Source organism: Phalaenopsis equestris, unplaced genomic scaffold (assembly GCF_001263595.1).
Source record: "Phalaenopsis equestris unplaced genomic scaffold, ASM126359v1 Scaffold234382, whole genome shotgun sequence".
NCBI lineage: Eukaryota > Viridiplantae > Streptophyta > Magnoliopsida > Asparagales > Orchidaceae > Phalaenopsis > Phalaenopsis equestris.
This window is the reverse complement of record NW_018252300.1, coordinates 173,644-193,609: the sequence shown is the minus strand read 5'-3', so window position 1 is coordinate 193,609 and position 19,966 is coordinate 173,644. Positions and strand designations below refer to the sequence as shown.

The window sequence follows — 19,966 nt, the reverse complement described above, 5'->3', positions numbered from 1 at the left end:
TATATATATATATATATATATATATATTAATAAAAGAACAGGTCGTGGCTCTTTACGCGTTAATAAAAAAGGAAGGGTACAAAAAAAGGGGGGGGGAAGGAGGATCCCTTTTAAAAGAAATAAAAATACATAAAGTAATAAAGGTTCCTCCATCCACATTATAACACTACGCAAAAAAGATGTAAAAGGAACTATAAAGTAACCGCTTTCAAAAAGACATGCATGTGTCCCAACAAAACGTATACCAATCCAAAGCAGTATACCCATAATAAACATGTAAAGAAAGTGCAAAAAAAGTGGTGTGAAACGTAAGGCCGAAAAACCTTTAACCATATCTGAATACCAGTCAAAATGCAGAAGCGTAGCTTCGTGACCGTCCAAGAACAACTTCAACATAGAAGGGATAGTGAAGCTTATCACCAGAAGACCAAACCTGTTATGAGAGTTGAAAGTAACAAAGTAGTGAAGCAAAAGTAGAGTAGTTACAATAGTCCAAAAAAATGTTGCTTTGCATATAATATGAAACCGAGGGATGGCAGAAATAGAAGCTCCCTAGAATGAATCACAACGACCAAGATGAGCGAATTGCCTCCATTCATATAGCATATTTAGAGATAAAAAAGTATGGGCCTCGAGATTCTGAGTACTGAGCATGGAATCCGACAACCAACAGATCTGACAGAGTGATCTGATGGCCTTAACCCGCAAATGTTCCCACCAATGAGTTACCATAAGCCACAGAAAATACAGCCAGTAATTCCTCAAAAAATTGACAACAAGCCACACAAAATATGTCCAAAATAAGTGGCTTTGAAAGTAATTAGTCAAAGCAGCTACCACCACCAGCTTAGTATCAGGAAAATAACAGTTAACGCACTCCATAATAAAGCTAGCCAACGTGAAGTCAAAAAGCTCAAAATTGTAGCTAATACCAGTAATGGTAACCAAAAAGGAAAATAGAACCATTAACGCATGCATCAAATGCAAACAGTTAGCCATTAAGCCCAAACCCATCTTCAAAACACTGCTAGTGCAATTAAAATTCATTGCCTTTGCTTTATCACAATCCTGCATATGTGGCCAAAGAAATAAACCACTGCAATATCCATTTACACCAAATTTGAATAAGTACCCAGGGAACTTCTTGTGCATAGTATAATTTATAAAAAGGTAACCATTGTTGAGACTAAAAGGCTCAAACCAGCATACCTAGGGAACTATAATATATATATATATATATATATATATATCTCAAAACAGGGTGTGGGCGGGGGGGGGGGGTTCTCTGCGGGGGGTTCTGGGGGAGGTATCGTTTTGATATATATATCTATATCTGTATATATATATATAAGATTACATCAAATAAATATGAAAAATTTAATAAAGTAATGAGAAGTTAATAATTTAATTAACATATAAAATTAATTAAAATTTATACCTTTATTTTATTGTAGGCTTAAATTTTACAGGATTGAGGCTAAGTCAAATTCAAGAATAAAGAAATCGTAGTGAGGTGACTGCTTATACTTTTTTACTATAATAATATTTTGTTTCTTCTCGACGGAATAAATTTATTGTTACTGTTATTGTGCCTCATACTCGTGATTTATTGTTCTAATGAATTTTGGTCTTATTTTATGAATTACCTGTGTGCTCCGCTTTGCTTAATTTATCATTGAATTATGAACAAGAATATTAACTACTACGCAATTTGAGAATAAAATATTTATTATTTAAAAATGTAATATTTTTATAGTATGTTTGTATGTGCACGTTTGGCTATGATGGTGTTACCCCTTAATGATAGTAATGGGGAACACTAAGGTATGCATGCACGTATATAAGAAATGATATTAATGTTGTTGTGTCTTAATTGACATAAAGTTGTTGATGATGCTTCTGTAACGGTTGTATAGATATGAAATGATATTGATATGTTTTTAATATAGTAAGTCTCTTTGAATAACATCAACTCTTTAATAGTTTAACTAGTATGCATGTTGCTTCCTTTTATCTTGTATAATTGTAGTTTATGAGCATGTGTATTCACTAGCACATGGAGCTCACTAATGATCTAAATTCATTATAACTTCATTATTAGAAATATTATAGTTTGAAATATTAAGATTATATCCCAGCTTTGTAAAAGTAGAAGGCTCAAGATATAATTATTGGAAGACTCAAGATATAATTATTGAGTAGCAGTCAAGCCACAACCATATGTACAAGCTACAATAATGACCTCCAAAATTTGAATTAATGTCATATGGCACACAACCACATTACCTTGTTGACAGTACCCATGGGCAACGGTGGTGGCATGAGCATTGCCATTTAGATTATTCAAAATTTGTAAAAAGCTTAAAACATAAATCTCATATTTGATTGAAATATGACAATAGAAAGTATGTGGGGAATTTGTCAGTACATCTTGCTAGGACCCATTCTAAACTGAAACCAACCATACACATTTATTATATAAGATAAAAACATTCATCTTGATAAAAGCTTTGACATCACAAGGTTTAGATAACAATTTTGTGGAAACAACTAATTGGTGTGAAGGCCTCCAAATGTTCACAAGAGAATGACATGATTTGATAAATCCTACAATTTGTCCCTAATTGAAAATTCCACTAGACATCTTTTGTTGACACAGACTCATTTTTTTTCAACCAAGTCAGAGTGGCTGGGATTGCTTTTGTGTAGAGTGACTCAATTCATTTATCGTCTAAGTAGATACCACATTTTCACAACTATCTTCATCTATGATGAGTTTGCATACTTTTCCCTTTACAGTACCATGGGTATGTAGATATCATGCCTAATCCACTGTTGATCCCTCTTAGGCTTGGTTTGGAGAACTTGTCGAACAACAGACATCTCACTGTCGTTTGTAGGTAGCTCGTACTCATCTCTATTTTCTTGTAGGTCTTCACCCTTGGCCTCCTCCACCACACCCTATTCATTAAAAGAAATCTCCCTCCTATTTGGACAATTGGATGAAATATAATTGTAGCCATGACATTTGAAACACTACCTGGTATGAAAATTTTTTGGGTACCGGTCTAATTAAGGCCTCTTTTCCTTCATACCAATTTTTCTTCACGAGTGATAGGTCTGGGTACTCTCAATGTGTTCTTGCTACTTGATTTGAAGGCTTAATTCAGTTTTGAAGGCAGTGTGAAAATGATGATGCAGTGTTCTCTCCACTTCTAGGGCTAAAGTCTTGACATTTTGTAATGTTCAATAGGGCTTTAACTGTGCCACGTTACTAATAGATGTCTCAACCTCTCTAGATATTAGTCTATGGCGTTATCCTTGAGGTCTACTGGTTCACAGTTCAACATAAGCTGCGAGCTTGTACTCTACTGAACGATCTTTCTGCTTTAAGTAACGAAGCCTTAAGAATGTCTTATTTGTAATGTATTAATAAATATTTGCGCTACATCTTTTTTATCTTGGACCAAATTATGATTTTTCCTTCCCTCTTGCTGGCACAAACGTTTCAGTTTTTTTCACCATGAAGATGCACATTTCCTTATTTTGATGGTGGCTAGTTTTACCCCTCTACTAGGTGAAACATCCTTGTATTTAATGACCCGTTCCACTGTCTGGAGCTACTCTACAAATTTGTCCGGATTCATGCGACTGTCAAATTTCTGCAGATCAACCTTTACTTTAAAATTAACCTCTCTCCTCCTATACTCAATGCTTAATTGACGTGGCATCGACTCTTTGTCACTTGAAGCTTGGTAGAAAAAGTTTTTTTCAACCTTTGTCTGGGCGGTCACTGTTGTTGCCATGGGTGACTTTCTGGTAGTCTTTTGCCAAAATCAGCGAGTCTGTATTGCAATTGAAGGATTTCCCGCTGCATGTACTCCATAGGAATTTCATGAGCGCCTCATTGAGGGTTTCTCCATAGCGTTAAACTGACTCTAATACTAAATGACACTTTTCTAGGGCTCCTAGAAGGTTTGATAAAGCACAAAAGGACATAAGGGAAGTTTTAAGATTCATTACTTGAGTTGGAGGATAGATGGCGATTGATAATCTGTGTGACCGGCAATGTTGTAAGGGAAAAAAAAAGCAATTTCGTGCTGTAAACAGCATATAACGGTGGCTTCGACGGCTGTCCGTCAGAAAAACAATGGAAAAACAGCAAATGTTTAAGTGCGGACGGCGAGGGGGATAAACCAATTGTTCCTAGGAAAGCTACAAATACACCACTTGCGATGGGAAAATGTGAGAACACTCCGGAGAGCGTAAATCAAAGACATCTCTCACAATTCATAAATTTGAAAATTAAAAATCCAAGCAACCCAATTTACATATATGAAAGTCTCCTAATGTGAAATAGGAAAGAAACAAAGGAAGGAAACTACCTGAAGGTAAAGGAATGAAATAAAAAAGGAAGAACTCCCACAATCGCTTGAGTCATACCTCAGTTTCATGGTATCATGGGAAACTCTGCAATCCGCATCACATATATTCTTGAAGTTTTGTTTAAAACTACTCGATTATTAGTTTAGTTTCTCATTTCTGGATGAAAAATCATTCCTTTGGGCTGTTTCAACTTCTCCTTTTGGCTTATAAGATACGCCACACTCAGAGGACACAAACTACTAATCATAAGGCTGGAACAACTATTCCTCATTCGGCTATTTCAGTGTTGGTTGAAGCTGTGAACTTTTTTTCTTGTGCTGCTGTTGTTGCAGCTATTGAAGCTTTTTCTTTTGTTCAAATCCTATCATCTTTATTTAATTACTTAACACTATTACTAGTTCCCTTTCTACGTCCACTAATGCTGTTTAATTTGATTTTTTTTTTTGTGCTCCAATATGTTATCCTACCTACCAAAAATCAGCTCAAACTGTATATTGACAAAAATAACATTTTTATTCAGATTTACATATATTCCAGTGGGAGTAGAGAGGCTCAAAGGCTTATCTTCAGAAATACTGTACACGGGGACTTGAGAAAGTATTTATGTGGTTTTTTTGACACTACAATCGGGTATGTTTTCTTAAGAAGTGATATTGTCAGTTCGATCGCTTGTTGATTTGATTCTTTGTTTAAACTTGTTACCATACTATTTGTATGCTACTTTCTCTGGCTAACGAGTTTTCTTCTCTCATGTTTAGGAACAAACGAGATGCAAAAAGCTACTGTGAGATATCTCAATCTGTTGGAGTAGATAAGCCATCAGAAATCTTATTTATAACAGATGTTTATCAAGAAGCTGTTGCTGCGAAGGCTGCAGGTAAATTTCTGTTTCATGTCTTGTCTGCGTGTGAATATTTTCTTACAAACCTTTTGGTTGTAGATAATTAGTGATGAAATATTTATATTATATCAAATTTATTATTTTACATGCAATGTTTCTTTAGACATGAATTTATATTTTAATTCTTATGATTCTATATATTATTATTATTTTTAATATTGATATTGATTCAATTTCATCCTTTAATAAACGAAATTTCCTTCACGCCCTTGACAATATTCAAGCTATTCATTACACAAGCCTACAGTTGTTGAGCCTTTCCCTTACTCAAGTTACCAGCTCTTTAGATACCGGTCAAATAAATTTCTGGAACATTTTCTTATCTTCTTTCTCCACTGATTATATTTTCATGTCATTGGTGCTTTGTGGAATTAACCTGCTTTATTTTTTAGTTTATGGGGTTTCACTTTCCAGGTAGTGATGTTACATGTCTGCACCCCAACCATGCCACAACCCATGCGAAATGCCTCACAGCGGATCCCAAAATGGATAAATTGTCTTTAAAAACATGTTTGTTTAGTATTTATTTTCTTACATGTTTTTATTTTTTTGTTTTTAAAAATAAATTAACATATTTTTTAAAACACTCAAAAGAACTATTAGGTGTTTTGAGTGTTTGTAAAAATAACTATACTTTAATGAAATAGTCAAACACGTTTTGTTTTAAATCAAAACATAAATAAAACAAAAATAAAACCAAAAAAAGAATACTAACATGAATTTTGTTATTTGGACAATTGGTTATAGCGATTGAGGTTTTTTATTCTCTTTTATCTTTGGAAGTTTGTTGCAATAAATGATAAGAGAACCAAAGGGCTTAAATAATTCATCAATGTGTATTAAAAATGTTGTCTTTGATTGATTTGATTGCAAGCTATTTTATTCATGTCAGTTCATTTCAGCTCTAAAAATATGAATTTGTGGGCTTTAGTTTGAATCTTTTTGTATTTCTTTCTTTTAAACTCTATGATTCATGCAAAAGATATGAAGATTTTGAAGGGCAGGGTCGATACACACTGAGATGCATCATTGCCAATTACTTTTACAAAGAAATGCAGTTTTACAAAAAATGTGGAAAGTAAAGAATAAATTAAAGTTGATAGAGACAAGATGAAAAATGAAATAAAACACCTTGTGGCTTCATAACTAGTATTAGTAGCCACCATCTTCTCGCATGCTGCCTTTGACAATCATTAGGTTATGAGTATCATTTCACTTCTTATGGAGGTATCGTTTTGAAAGAAAGGTGAGTGATTTTTTTTTTGTTCTCATTTTCTTGTTAGTATTATGAAGAAATTGAGAATTCTATACGACTAGTTATTATAAGTGGACTTCTTGGTGAGGACTAATATGTTGATTAATTATATGTCCAGATGTTGTTGTTAAAGCTAGGAAAGTTGAAGTTTGCCTTCAACCCCTCCCTTATAAATTACATATGACCCTCCTACGCCTACTCTCAAGAGTAAAGCCACAACGTCTTTTCCTCTTGTGACTATTGTCTTTTGCTCTGGGATTCACACCCTGCAAGTTTGTCTACACTGTCTCGTTCAACATCTTGTGGTTACTAGTGCAAGCCCACACCCTTGCCATAGCCCGTAGGTAATTTTATACTCCATGACTTATAATTTCACTAGTTGTGGTTCTACTAGTATGTGAATTCTCATTCTCCTGTTAGGTTCTTGTATGATTCTTCCTTTTTAGGATTTCTGGTGGAAAGTGAAAAGACATGAAAGCCTTTATGGAATTTAGTATGATTAAAAAAAAAGGAAACAAAAAAAGAGAAATCAAATATGTTGCACTTTTTATTTTCTTGTGCTTCTTCACGAAAATTTTCTCCTTCAATTTTTTCTTTACCGTCTATTGCATTCCAAAATAAGATATAACATCGTAATTCTTAGATAAATGAATATTTAATCTTTTAAAATAATGCGTATGCATTAAATTCATATTTGTTTATATATAAGTTGTCTGATTAATTTCAATCATTTTTTAATGTTCAGTAAATTATCGTTATAACATTATTTGTTCATGTGTGGGCACCTCTTTTATCCTCAATGGGCTAAATTTGGGCCAGAACATTTGCTATTGAGTCAGGTTCTGACAAAATATTTGATAGGTTTAATAAATGAGCTGAGTTCCAAGTTGGGTGTATTTGCGTCAGGCTAGACTCGAACACGACCTAAAAATCTGAATTGACAGCTCTAACAAAAGACTTATTGAGATTATGACTACGACTTTCTCTTTGATAAACAACTATTTGAAATTATTTGAAATTTTCTTCCATTTCCAATCTCTTTTTCTTGGCTTCATTTTTGGCTCTACTTTGACATCGTTGCCTCATGCCTAGGATCTATCATTGCCTCATGGGGCACATGCTCTTGAATTTTGTTAAAAAGGATTCAGAGCTGCTGCGCTGCAAACCAATGTTGTGGCACTAAATCATCTCAAGTGCCGTAGCATGGATTCATAGCGCCAATTCTTCTCAAGTGTCATAGCTTGGAGTCATAATGCTTAGGCACTTGCCAGAAAATTGTGTATATTGTGATTATTTGTGTTATTTGAATAGTTAATAAACATAACCCGAATTACAATGCTACTCCCCAGCACCGCGAAGCCCTATCAATGAAATAGATGGTGAACATGTATTTTGGGTGGGCTGCAAAGGTGAATTAAAGGAGTTAGATTGAATTTGATCTTATTATTGCAGGGGTCGCATGCTGGCTTTGCGATGCTCCATCGATTGAATCAACGATGATTGTTCTTAAAGAAACTCTGAGAACTAAAGGATAATATTAAACTGGGTTGATTGAGCTAAGGATTAACATCGTGATGCTATCTACTCAGCTCCACAACGTCATATGTTTTATAAATAGATATCAGGGTCGAACAAAATTTTGCTCGATCTTTACACTCTACGCTCCTACTTCATTCTTTGTTGCTTTCTGCTTCTTCTGAATTTCAACGAAGAAGATATGGCATCATCCTCCTGGTCAAAAGGAATAAAAAAAAAGCCTTGTGAAGTTTTGATAGCTGCCGATTCTTGATCATTGAGGTGCAGTGTGAATTTTTGAACTCAGGTGGCTCAGTGTTGACCTCAATTTTGGTTGAGGTCTAGTTTTTTTTTCTTAGTAGCCTACGATATAGCCATAGGACTTTTCTGTTTACTATTCCTAGAAGACCAGTAAAAGAATCCTCATATAGAAAAGGAGCTCTCACCATTAGAAACTCTAAACTCTTCTTTGCTCAATTTGAAGTTCTTCATATTGGTCCTAACCTCTAATATTTAGTAGGTGGGGCCAGTATGAGGGAGTTCAAAGGGAGTTCTCATAGGACTGTTTGGCCTTAGGGTGGACCCTGGGTGGTGTGACCTCCGTTAGTTCAAACACACACCTGATACCCCCCATTTACACTCACAACCTCATGCTTTAGTCAAATATGCTTAGTTGGTCTCTTAATTTTTAAGGAAACTCATATAGATGGTCCCATAGGCCACTAGCCCTAGGCCAGGGTTTAGCTGAGACCAGTATATGGAGTAACCAAAGTAGGGAATACTATTGGCCCATGACTTAAGTAGGGTGGTGTGTGGTTGGCAACCCTAATCCTACTAAAATACCCAATCTAGTCTTCTACCCCCAAAACCTACCCCAATTTAACAACTACCATTGAAACCCCAATTTTGATCAAAATTACCCAAAATACCCAATTTTGTCCAAAAAATTATTTCAAACCATTTGAAACCACCCAAATTTCCCAAAACACTCCAAAATTTTCAAAATTATTAAAATACCTCTGATTTTGCCAAAATTACAAAAATATCCCTGGTGAGCCAAACTATCCCAAAACCTTCAAAATCATTTCAAATGTCCCCAAAACTAATTTGGATCGCTTTGGGATAGATGTATTGCTTGCGGTGTTAGGCTCGTTTATTTGAACTGCTGAGGATATGAGATCAGTTCAGACTCGTATTTTTAAAACTTAAAGTATTTTCAAAATTATATATACATATATTAAATTAAACCGGACGTCAGGATATTTATTTCGACGACCGACAAATTCTAATTTGGTGACCGACAAATTCTGACGACTCCGCTGAGATTAGTTTCTCTTTCCATTGTGATCAGGAAGTTTTGTCTTCATATATCGGTAATGTGTCCATGTCCCTCATGGACCAGATTACCCTTTTTCTGTTGATATGCTTCACCCATTTCTTTCTTGGGTAAGTACGGTCAACTCTTTTGGATTCTAGGACCGTCTGTCTAATCACCTTTAGACAGAGAGGTTCAGGAGTCCTTTAGTGCTTTTTCTTGTTGTGTGGGGTTGGACCCCCAATAGGTGTGTTAGTGGACTAATTCCGCTCGGGCAATGTGCGTAGTGAAGTTAATCCCGCACTGGGTCCTAAACTTCGCCTTTTCCTCGTATTTTTTAAGTTTGGTTGCAAATTGAGCCAAGTGATTTCGTCTTTTAATCTCTCGTTTAATCTAGTTAAACCCCTCGACACTATAATTACAAGAACAAACAATGAACTTGAAAACACCTCTTAAAGTTTGAAAAAGTAAAATCAAATGAAATAATAAAGGATATTCCCAGTTTACAGGCAAGTGTGTTAAATTGAGTACTTCCATTGAAGCTGTAAAGCACGAGATGTCACTGACTTCTCAGAAATCTTCAAATGACTGGGATGATGTCTTCGCCAAAGTTGATCTTTTCTTTCGTCGTCGGAGTAGAGTTTGTTATCAACAGGAACGAGCTGCCTGACATGGCAGTCATTAAATTTGGACAAGGGTTCGACGAAGTTGGAGCTAAGTTCGGGGATGTGGCCGTCGCAGTGATGAAGCCAGAAATGAACAATTTCGTTAAGCCTGTCGTTCAGTTCAATTTGAAGCTTGCAACGAAATTCTTCCCTCCAAGCAGGTGTTTGAAAAGAACTCTTTTACTGCTGTGTCATCTGCCGCTAGGAATGTTGGGATTGCTTCCGTAACTGTTTATGCTCTTACCGCCAAGTTCGCCACCGCTGTACCAGTTGCTCCACCAACCAAAGGAGAAGAGATTCTACATGAAGAAGAGTCAATCGACGATTATGCCCCACCGTTTTCTGGATTCGAGATAGGGTCTAATTCAGAGTTTGTGCAACTGGTGAAGGCATAGGAAAGGAGGCGCAGTGGGTAAATTCTGAAAGCCGAGCAGCCTCGACAGTCCTGCCAGCACCCGCAGCGGTTCGGTCAACAGTCAGCTCAGCAAAGACCGTATCTTGCAGATAGAAAGTCACCTACAACAATGAATCAATGATTAAGCAAGGTATACCCATTCAAGGAAGAATTGGTGTCGAGAATGTTCCGCGACTTGCTAAACAGACCAGAATTCAGGCTACCAGAGCCGAATAAGCCAGTAGAGACCGGTAGGAAAGATCATCCTCAATACTGCTCATACCACCAGTTGCTCAGCCACACCATAGAAAAATACTTTAGCTTCAAGGATTGGCTTAAGAACAATTTCAAAAGTGGAAATGTAACGATCCCGAAGGAGTATTTAAAAAAATTTGAAAATGGTTCTGTAAATATTATTTCGGTTGATTCGATTAACTTCTACAAGACGACACCGACGCTCAAGGGAATAAGTGATGTTCCTCGAAAACTTCTGACTGACCTTAAAGTAATCAAAGGAAAGTCAATCGAGGCTAAGCTGGAGAGGCTTCGAGCCAGTATTGCACGGTTGTATGAAGAAAAGAGGAGATATGAATGATGAAACTTACGATGTGTCAGATTACTTGGATGAAGGATTAACAGAAATCAATGTCATCGAGACCTGGGTCGAATTATCTACGCGTGATGCTCCATCTTCTGGTGAGGAGAACACCGCGGATGAGAGGCAATGGGCCATCCAACAAAGGGATGAACATATCAGTCATCTCAATAAGAAAATTGAAGAAATGATGACCGCCATGATTGCAATGCGAAGATAATCACAATCATCGCAGATGGTACCTCCAGAAACAAACCATCCAGAAATCAATTGTATTGCAGATGAAAGAAAAGAGTTCACCTCCGATGGACAACTGAAGAAGAATAAGTTCAGGGTCCGATGCATGAAAATGAAATTAAACAGATGGTCGAACAACAGGTGAGAGAAGCCCTGGATAAATCAAAATGAGGGGCATCAACTCTAAAGGGTAGACCCTACCCAGAGGAGGTTGAGGCCATCCAATACCCCAATGGTTCCGTACCACCTTTGTTTAAAACATTCGATGGAACCAAAAACCCTCGTCAGTGTGTTGCACACTTCCGAGCGAGCTGCTGCAACGTAGGGGCTAACAAAGCACTTTATTTCTGTCAGTTTGTAAGTAGCCTTACTGGAGTCGCCTTTGATTGGTATGAAATGTTACCAAATGGTTCAATAAAGACATTCACAGAAATGAAAATCTTTTTGTCAGCTGATTTGCCGGAGTTCAGCAGCACATCACCTTTGGTGATCTTTTGGTAGAGATGCAAAAGCCGGATGAAACCTTGGTGTAGTACATTCTATGGTGGAGAAATCTCAGCATGAGATGTGACCTGCAGTTGCAAGAGCAGCAAACAGTTGAGATTCTTTTGAAGAGCATTCACGGTCCAGTGAGTTTCTTGCTTAAAGGGTTTACAATCAGAACGTTCGAGAAATTATTTAGCAAAGCTAGGAATCTCCAAGGGGAAGCTAAGCAATTTGGTTTTCTGAAAAAGGGCTGAAGAGCTAGAACCAATGGAGATATTTGAGAAGAAATCTTAGACAGTTGATGTGGTTGACAGGGGAAATCGACAATTACAAATACAAGCCGAATAATATCAACGGACCTTCCAACGTCCTCGTCAGAATATTCAACAATCATCTCAGCAAAGACCTTACCAGACAGACGAAAGATGAGTTCCAATCATGAACGCTCGATCAAATGGGATGTACTCTTTTAAAGATGAGACAACGATAAAGATGTTCCACAATTTGATTAAGAATCCCAAGTTCAGGTTGCCTAAGCCGAAGAAGCCTGACGAGGTCAACATCAAAGGACATCCGAGATATTGTCCGTGCCACAGGTGTATTGGACACATGATTCACCTAAAATATATAATATTTATGTACACATTTTTATACCTTTTTTTAAGATATTGCACTTTAATGAAAGATATTTGCGTGTTTTTCTTTCAGGTACAATGAAAAATGGTGAAAAGAGTGAAAAATGATCAAATTTGAAGCAAAAATGATGAAAATGTGCAAAAGAGCTGTGACGCTTAAGCGCCCAGAGTTGGCGCTTAAGCGCCAGTAATATAGAGAAGACTGCGCATAAGCGCCAGAGACCTCACGCTTAAGCGCCAATGACAGTTATTTGACGGTTTAATGAATTTTGACGAATTTTAAAGCGATTTTTAAGGCACCTATCGGCGAAAAACGGTGGTTATAACCACTAGGGACGAAAATATATTAAAAGAACTTTTGAAAGGAGGCATCTCTTAGAGAAATTCATCGAATATGGACACATTTTAAAGAGATACTAAGACATCTCTTGGAAAACTATAAAAAGAGGGAGTTGGAGTGGATTAAGGGCTCTTCTAGTTTTTTCATTGCTGTTCAAGGGAGACTCTTCTCTGCGTTTTAGGAGAGACTTTTAGACGCCATTTGCATTTACCTCTTCCTTTTCTTTTTAGTTTTTATTTTGAGAGTTAAGAGTGTTGTAAAAGAAGAAAAGATTCAAAAGAACTTTAAGAGTTTCGTCGAGGATTTGATATAAGTTTTTATCTTTTGTTACTACATTTGGTTTTAATTTAGACTTCTTGTTGATTTGACAATGATTTCTACTTTTAAACTAGATTGTGGTTGTGTTTTCTCCATGAATTATGAGTAGTTTTCTTTATCTTTTTCCTTAAAATGAGAAGTAATTAAAGTTTTGGATGAAAGTTATGGAAAGTATTGATTTTTAATGTTGGAATAAGTGATGATTTAAATCCATGTATTTCATTTATTTCTTGATTTCACTCATTAAATTGTTAAAATAGGATTAATGAAATTAATAAATAGGCATGCTAGCTCCCTTTGTTATCTCTCTCGGGATTTGGCTTCTCAGGTTTCCTCTTCGGCATTGGTAGCTTTCCAGGTTCTTCTTTTGGTGTGCTTTGGTTTGAAGCTCTCGGATAGAGAGAGGAGAGGAGGAGAGAGGAGAGGAGTATTTTCTTGTAATCGTCGAGGTGATCGACGAGTGTAATTCCTCAAGTGAATAAAATCTTTTACAGCTCCGTGGACGTAGACAATTTGCTGAACCACGTAAATCTGTGTGTTCCGCTGTGGTTTCTATTTGTGAATTTTTCTCGATCCCTTTTTTCGCTTATTGTTGCCATTTTTCACAACAACTGGTATTAGAGCTTAGATTCGGATCTGAGGGAAAGCGATGACTTGACATGATGTAATGACATTGGGGATCGAGAAGTTTAATGACACAAATTTTGGTTACTAGAGGATACAAATAGAGAACTACCTCTATGAGAAGAAATTTCATCTTCCGTTGCAGGGAAAGCAACCGGAAAAGATGAATTCCCTGCCAGGGAATCAGACTTGGGAGCTGATAGAACTTTCACCTATGAAGAAGACATTGCACAACAAGTGTGTGTACCGGCTGAAGACTGCGCTTGATGGCAGTAAGAGGTCCATGGCTAGATTTGTTGAAAATCACTTTCAGCAAAGACAAGATATTGCTCATGCTGTGGGAGTTGTAAGCAGAATTATGAGTAACCCAAGAAAGAATTTGGAGATACAAAGCTATGTTGACGATGATATGTCGACTAAGGGTGTTACTCTTGAGAAACTGAAGTTGCGCTCGGCTTTAGTTGCTCTTCTAGCGTGAAGACAAGATGCTTTGAGTTGCAGAGGTGGACGATGTCACGTTTGAAGAAAATGACAACTCAGCTAGTGGTTGATGCCGCCAGTGCACTAGTCACTAAGTGGGAGATTTGTTGCGAATATGAAAACTGGTCCATAGTTCAAATTGACATTTTCTCATGTTTGGCTGCAAATTAGATTTGATACTCAAAGTTAATTGCTTTTAATTCTTTCTATGATTTGCTGCAGAGGAGAAAAAAAAATAATTACTGGACTTCATTAACTATTTGAATAATTCCTTAATGGGTAGACATGATGAAATTAATAAATAGGCATGCTGACTTCCCTTGTTATCTCCCTCGGAATTTGGTTTCTAGTCTTCCTCTTCGACATTGGTAGCTTTCCAGGTTCTTCTGGTGTGCTTCGGTTTGAAGCTCTCGGGTAGAGAGAGAGGGGAGAGGAGAGGTAGAGAGAAAGTGTTTTCTTGTAATCGTCGAAGTGATCGACGGGTGTAATTTCTCAAGCTAATAAAATCCTCTGTAGCTCCGTGGATGTAAGCAATTTGCCGAACCAAGTAAATCTGTGTGTTCCCGCTATGTTTTCTATTTTGCAATTTTTTTTATTCGGTTTTTTCCTTTATTCTCGTCGTTTTTTCACAACACGACCCACACTAAGTCCCTGTTCCGTATATGATCACACACCCCTCTCCTTATCAAGCCCGATCCCAAGCTTGGTCTAACACTCAAGACCTTCATTTCTAATTTGAGTTTCATATTTTAGATTTTTGTTTTGTAAAAGAAAAAAAAGTGTTGTACTTTTATTTTATTATTTGTCCTCTCATAGATCCACTCATTTCATGATCTTCAACACTACTACTTAACTCGAAAAGGTATATAAATGGGATAATAGAGCAATTTCTTAAAAGATTCATTTTATGAGGCTTAAGTACCCGCCCTTGGGAATCAAGTAGATATTAGGAAAGTTATGGACTTGGAATTTTTTTTTTTATAAAATTAGGGGCATTAAAATATGCCTCTTTGGAAATGTGGGTATCTGTCCTTAGAAATTAATTTTGTTTTCTAAATCTAATCATGTTTAATGTAGCAAAAGGTTTGCTTTATCCCGTTTTGAAGAAAAAAATAATCGACGACGCTAAGAACGTCTGATTGGTTGAAGCCATAAAAAAGAAACCGACAACGATACCAAGAACGTCTGATCTGTTGAAGGCATGAAAAATACTAACAACCATGCCAAGATTGTTCGCCCGAACCTTCACTGACATTCTTTTTATATAAAAAAAAAATCTAAAAACAAGCTTGATTATATTCTCTGAAGATCTAATCACTTGAAGATGATTATTTTTCCAAAGGACTTATTCACTAAAAGATAGCAAGAAAACCTTTAAAAATTTAATGTTTATGGAATAACACTTTTGAGAATAATGAGCTTTCAATTATTATCACAATTTCGTCTTCAAGAAGTGAAAAACATAGGGGCTTCATGTACAGTCCAAAAATATGAGCTCGCTGAGTCGGAAGGGTCACCGTAGAAGACACGCAACAACCACAAACCCTCTGGCGGGCCACCTTTCTCTTTGGCCGGCTGCCTCGCCACTTCGGTTGGCCATCTCTTAAGATAAAAAATAAATTGAAATTTTACATAAATATCACCTTATCAGCTACCCTCTAGTCGGCTACCTTACCCGCCTGCCAACCGCCCATTGGTCGGCCACCTCCCTCTCCGGCTGGCCATCCACTAAAAAACCGGCCGCCTCGCTGCTTTTACTGGCCACTATGTCTGAACGTCTGTTAAAACAAAAAATATATACAGAGATTTACATCAACAACACCCCAAATCTTGATAGCCACCCTTTGGCCGACCACCTTGCCCGTTGGCCGGCCGCCCATTGGCTGGCCACTTCCCCCTCCGACTGGCCGTCCATGGCCTTTCCCATCGCCGCTCCAACCCTTAAAAAGAAGAAAATTTACGTAAATGCCACCTCAATTAAACAACAGGTTTATTTTGCCGGCCACCCTTTAGCTGACCACCTCGCTCGCGGGCTGACAACCTCCCCAGTTGGCTGACCAGTCGACCACCTCCCCCAGCCGGCCGACAACTGGTCGGTTGCCTCGCTGCTCCAACTGGCCCTCACAACCAGCCAACACATTATGGCAACAAATTGACATAAAATAACATATAAACCAGCCAGCCACCTCGGCTGACCACCGACCGCCTATTGGTCAGCCACCTACTACTTCGCTAGGCCATCCACTAGCCGCCGCCTCGCTGCTTTAGCGGGTCACCTCTCAAATCAGACATTTACACACATACCACTCAATTTCTTATACTGAAAAAAAGAAGGCATTTACATGCATACCACCCAATCTTTTATCTTTACATATCTAACACCTGAACTTTTATATCTTATTTGCTACCCGGTCACCTGAGTCAGCCACCTGACGCCGACGATTCTAGCAACAAGAAAGAGCTCCAGGAAGATCGGTTCGAGTAGTAAAAAGACCGGAGTACCCCTCATGACCCATTTATAACAAGGGAATATATGTAATTTCCTCCCCTTGTTTTCTCTGTATATAGATGACCTCCCTATAAGAAGGGAATATGTGTAATTTCCTCCCTTTGTTGTTTTCTTTGTACATAGATGACCCCTATCATGTAAAAGAGTCCCTTTAGGCTCTCTCTCTCCCCCCACCTTTCATGCAGGGAGCTTGTTTTCCTTCTCCCTCACTTGTAACCCAAGCTTGTGTTGAATTAAAGGGGCTGCCGAGCCCGTGGATAACCCCAATTTGCCCCTCGACAGGGCAACCTTATTTCTTTCTCTCGCTCTTTTTCTCCACCCGCGTAATCCGACTCTATTCCTTAGGCACGGTAGGCACGGTTGTCAAATTTCACGGCTAATCATGCCGTTTTAGTTGCATTGTTTTGTAAACGTAATATTTGATCTTTGATCCGAACGGTGTGCTACCATGGGCTCTTGAATAATCGCTTGCTAAACGGATTATGTTAAAATCTATAATTCTCTGTTTACTTATTTTATTCACAAGTAATTTAACGTCCCCTATTTTATCATGTGTCGAAAATCTAGTTTATATTTGCATTTTAAATTTACCTTCTATCTCAGAAGATTCTTATTTTCCACGGAAGAAAAACACAAGAAAAAACATTTATTTTTTCACTTGATAAAGTGGTTTCCGTTAAGAAAGTTACCTTTTTTGCAGGCCTTGAAGCGATAATTTCGATTCGCCCAGGAAATGCACCTCTCTCAGAGAATCATGAATTTAAGACCATCACATCCTTCGCTGAAATTTGATGTATTTCCACTGGAAAACATGGTCTAGAAAAATGGCAAAATACTTGTTTGAGCTGTAATCTGTAATATAGGAGCTTTCTATAACTATATAATATCTCTCTCCGACAGCTCCTTTCATCGTATGGCCATCACAAGAGTTGAGATTGCCTTTCTCAATTCAAGTTTGAACAAGTTAATTTTAGCTCATGTGAACTTTGATTTGAATCATGATCAGATTTTTCAGTTGAGTTTGAAGTTGATTCAAAGCTAAAAAATAATTTAAATTCTTTGCGCAGTTTTTGTAATAATATGGTGTAAATATTTTTATCTGCCCGTGTATATAAACATTTGGATATTTAGATAATAATGTATATTAAATAGATAAAAAAATAATGTCATAAAATAGTGGTTTCACTTTCTTTTATTGTGTAATATATGTAAAATCCAACATCAATCCAAAAACTGTACTAATAAAGTAATTTGGGCATGTAAAGGAACTTTTTATTAGTGTTAGATCTTGAACTCTGTATGAATCACACCTAAATTAGTGGATTTATATTTATGTAGAGTGCAGTGAAAGAAATGTGGAGGCAGAGATTTTAGGATTTTATCGATTTTAGTTAAATTGATAGGTAATTAATTATTCACCATTTGGCTGCATGAATGTCGTTTGCATGGTATGAGGACCGTTTAATAGATACATGTTATAATATAGGTTTTTTATTTTTTTTCGCAAGAAAATTTGTAAAAGTAGACGTTTAAATCAAGTTATCTGGTAGGCTAACTTATGAGCGGTTTTGATATAAGTTTGATCTTATGTGTATTTGACTGGAATACTAGCAAGAATTTTGTTATTTGGACATTTGGTTATACCCATTGAGTCTTTTTTTATTCTCTTTTATCTTTGGAAGTTTGTTGAAATAAATTATAAGACAACTAAAGGGCTTAAATAATTCATCAACGTGTATGAAAAATGTTGTCTTTGATTGATTTGATTGCAAGGCTATTTTATTCATGTCAGTTCATTTCAACTCTAAAAATATGAATTTGTGGGCTTTAGTTTGAATCTTTTTGTATTTCTTTCTTTTAAACTCTATGATTCATGCAAAAGATATGAAGATTTTGAAGGACAAAGTCCATGTCTCACCGAGATGCATCATTGCTAATTATTTTGGCAAACATGATAAACAAATGCAGTTTTACAAAAAAATGTGGAAAGTAAAGAAGAAATTAAAGTGGATGGAGACAAGATGAAAAATGAAATAAAAGACCTTGTGGCTTCATTACTAGTATTTGTAGCTACCATCCTCTCGCATTCTGCCTTTGACGATCCTTAGGTTATGAGTATCTTATCACTCCTATGGAGGTATGGTTTTTGAAAAAAAGGTGAGTGAATTTTATTTTGTTCTCATTTTCTTGTAGTATTATGAAGAAATTGAGAATACTATACAACTCTAGTCTTTATGAGTGAACTTCTTGGTGAGGACTAATATGTTGATTAATTATTGTCCAGATGTTGTTGTTAAAGCTAGGAAAGTTGAAGTTTGCCTTCAACCCCTCTCTTATAAATTAAATCTGACCCTCCGACACCCTTTCCCTCTTGTGACGAGCTCTGGGATTCACACTCTGCAGGTTTGTGTACACTCTGTCTCTTCAACATCTCATGGTCATTAGTGGCAAGCCCACAACCTTGCCATAGCCCATAGGTAAGTTTATATTCCATAGTTGTGGTTCTACTAGTATGTGAATTTTCATTCACCTATCAGGTTCTTGCATGATTCTTCCTATTTAGGATTCTGGTGGAAAGTGAAAAGGCATGAAAGCCTTTTATGGGGCTTTTTTTAAAAAAAATGGAGTTTTTGAAGCATTGTTATTTTGTGCATTGATTGGAATTTCGTATGATTAAAAAAAAAAGAAAAAAAAAGAGAAATCAAATATGTTGGACTTTTAATTTTTTTGTGCTTCTTCATGAAAATTTTCTCCATCAAATTTTTTCTTTACCATCTATTCTATTCCAAAATCAGATATAAGATCATAATTCCTAGGTGAATTAATATTTAGTCTTTTAAAATAATGTGTATGCATTAAAATCATAATTGTTTATATACAAGTTATCTGATTAATTTCAATTGTTTTTGAATGTTTGGTAAAATACCATTATAACATTATTTGTTCATGTGTGGGCAACTCTTTTATTCTCAACGGGTTAAATTTAGTTCAGAATATTTGATAATGAGTCGGGTTCCGACAAAATTTTTGATTGTCTTTTAAAACAATGTGTATGCATTAACATCATATTTGTTTATATACAAGTTGTCTGATTAATTTCAATCATTTTTGAATTTTTGGTAAAATATCATTATATCATTATTTGTTCATGTGTAGGCACCTCTTTAATTCTCAATGGGTTGAAATTGGGTCAGAACATTTGCTATTGAGACGGGTTCCGACAAAAAAAATTGATATGTTTAATAAATGAGTTGAATTCCAGGTTGGGTGTATTTGTGTCAGGCTAGACTCGAACATGACCTAAAAACCAG

General features: G+C 36.5%; 1 protein-coding gene across 4 annotated transcripts in view; it reads left to right on the top strand.

Annotated features, from left to right (window-relative positions):
* LOC110038935 (probable bifunctional methylthioribulose-1-phosphate dehydratase/enolase-phosphatase E1) overlaps positions 1 to 17,681 on the top strand; it is a 63,639-nt gene extending 45,958 nt beyond the window's left edge. For 3 of the 4 annotated variants that reach the window (XM_020743863.1, XM_020743864.1, XM_020743862.1), the window contains 3 exons: positions 4,907 to 5,016; positions 5,145 to 5,263; positions 17,356 to 17,681. In XM_020743863.1, the coding sequence (XP_020599522.1) occupies positions 4,907 to 5,016; positions 5,145 to 5,263; positions 17,356 to 17,447 (321 nt within the window). In that variant the 3' untranslated portion in view covers positions 17,448 to 17,681. Of the gene's footprint in view, positions 1 to 4,906; positions 5,017 to 5,144; positions 5,264 to 17,355 lie in introns of those variants that run through there. The other variant, XM_020743865.1, reaches the window with a different exon arrangement.
* The last annotated feature ends 2,285 nt before the right edge of the window (positions 17,682 to 19,966 follow it).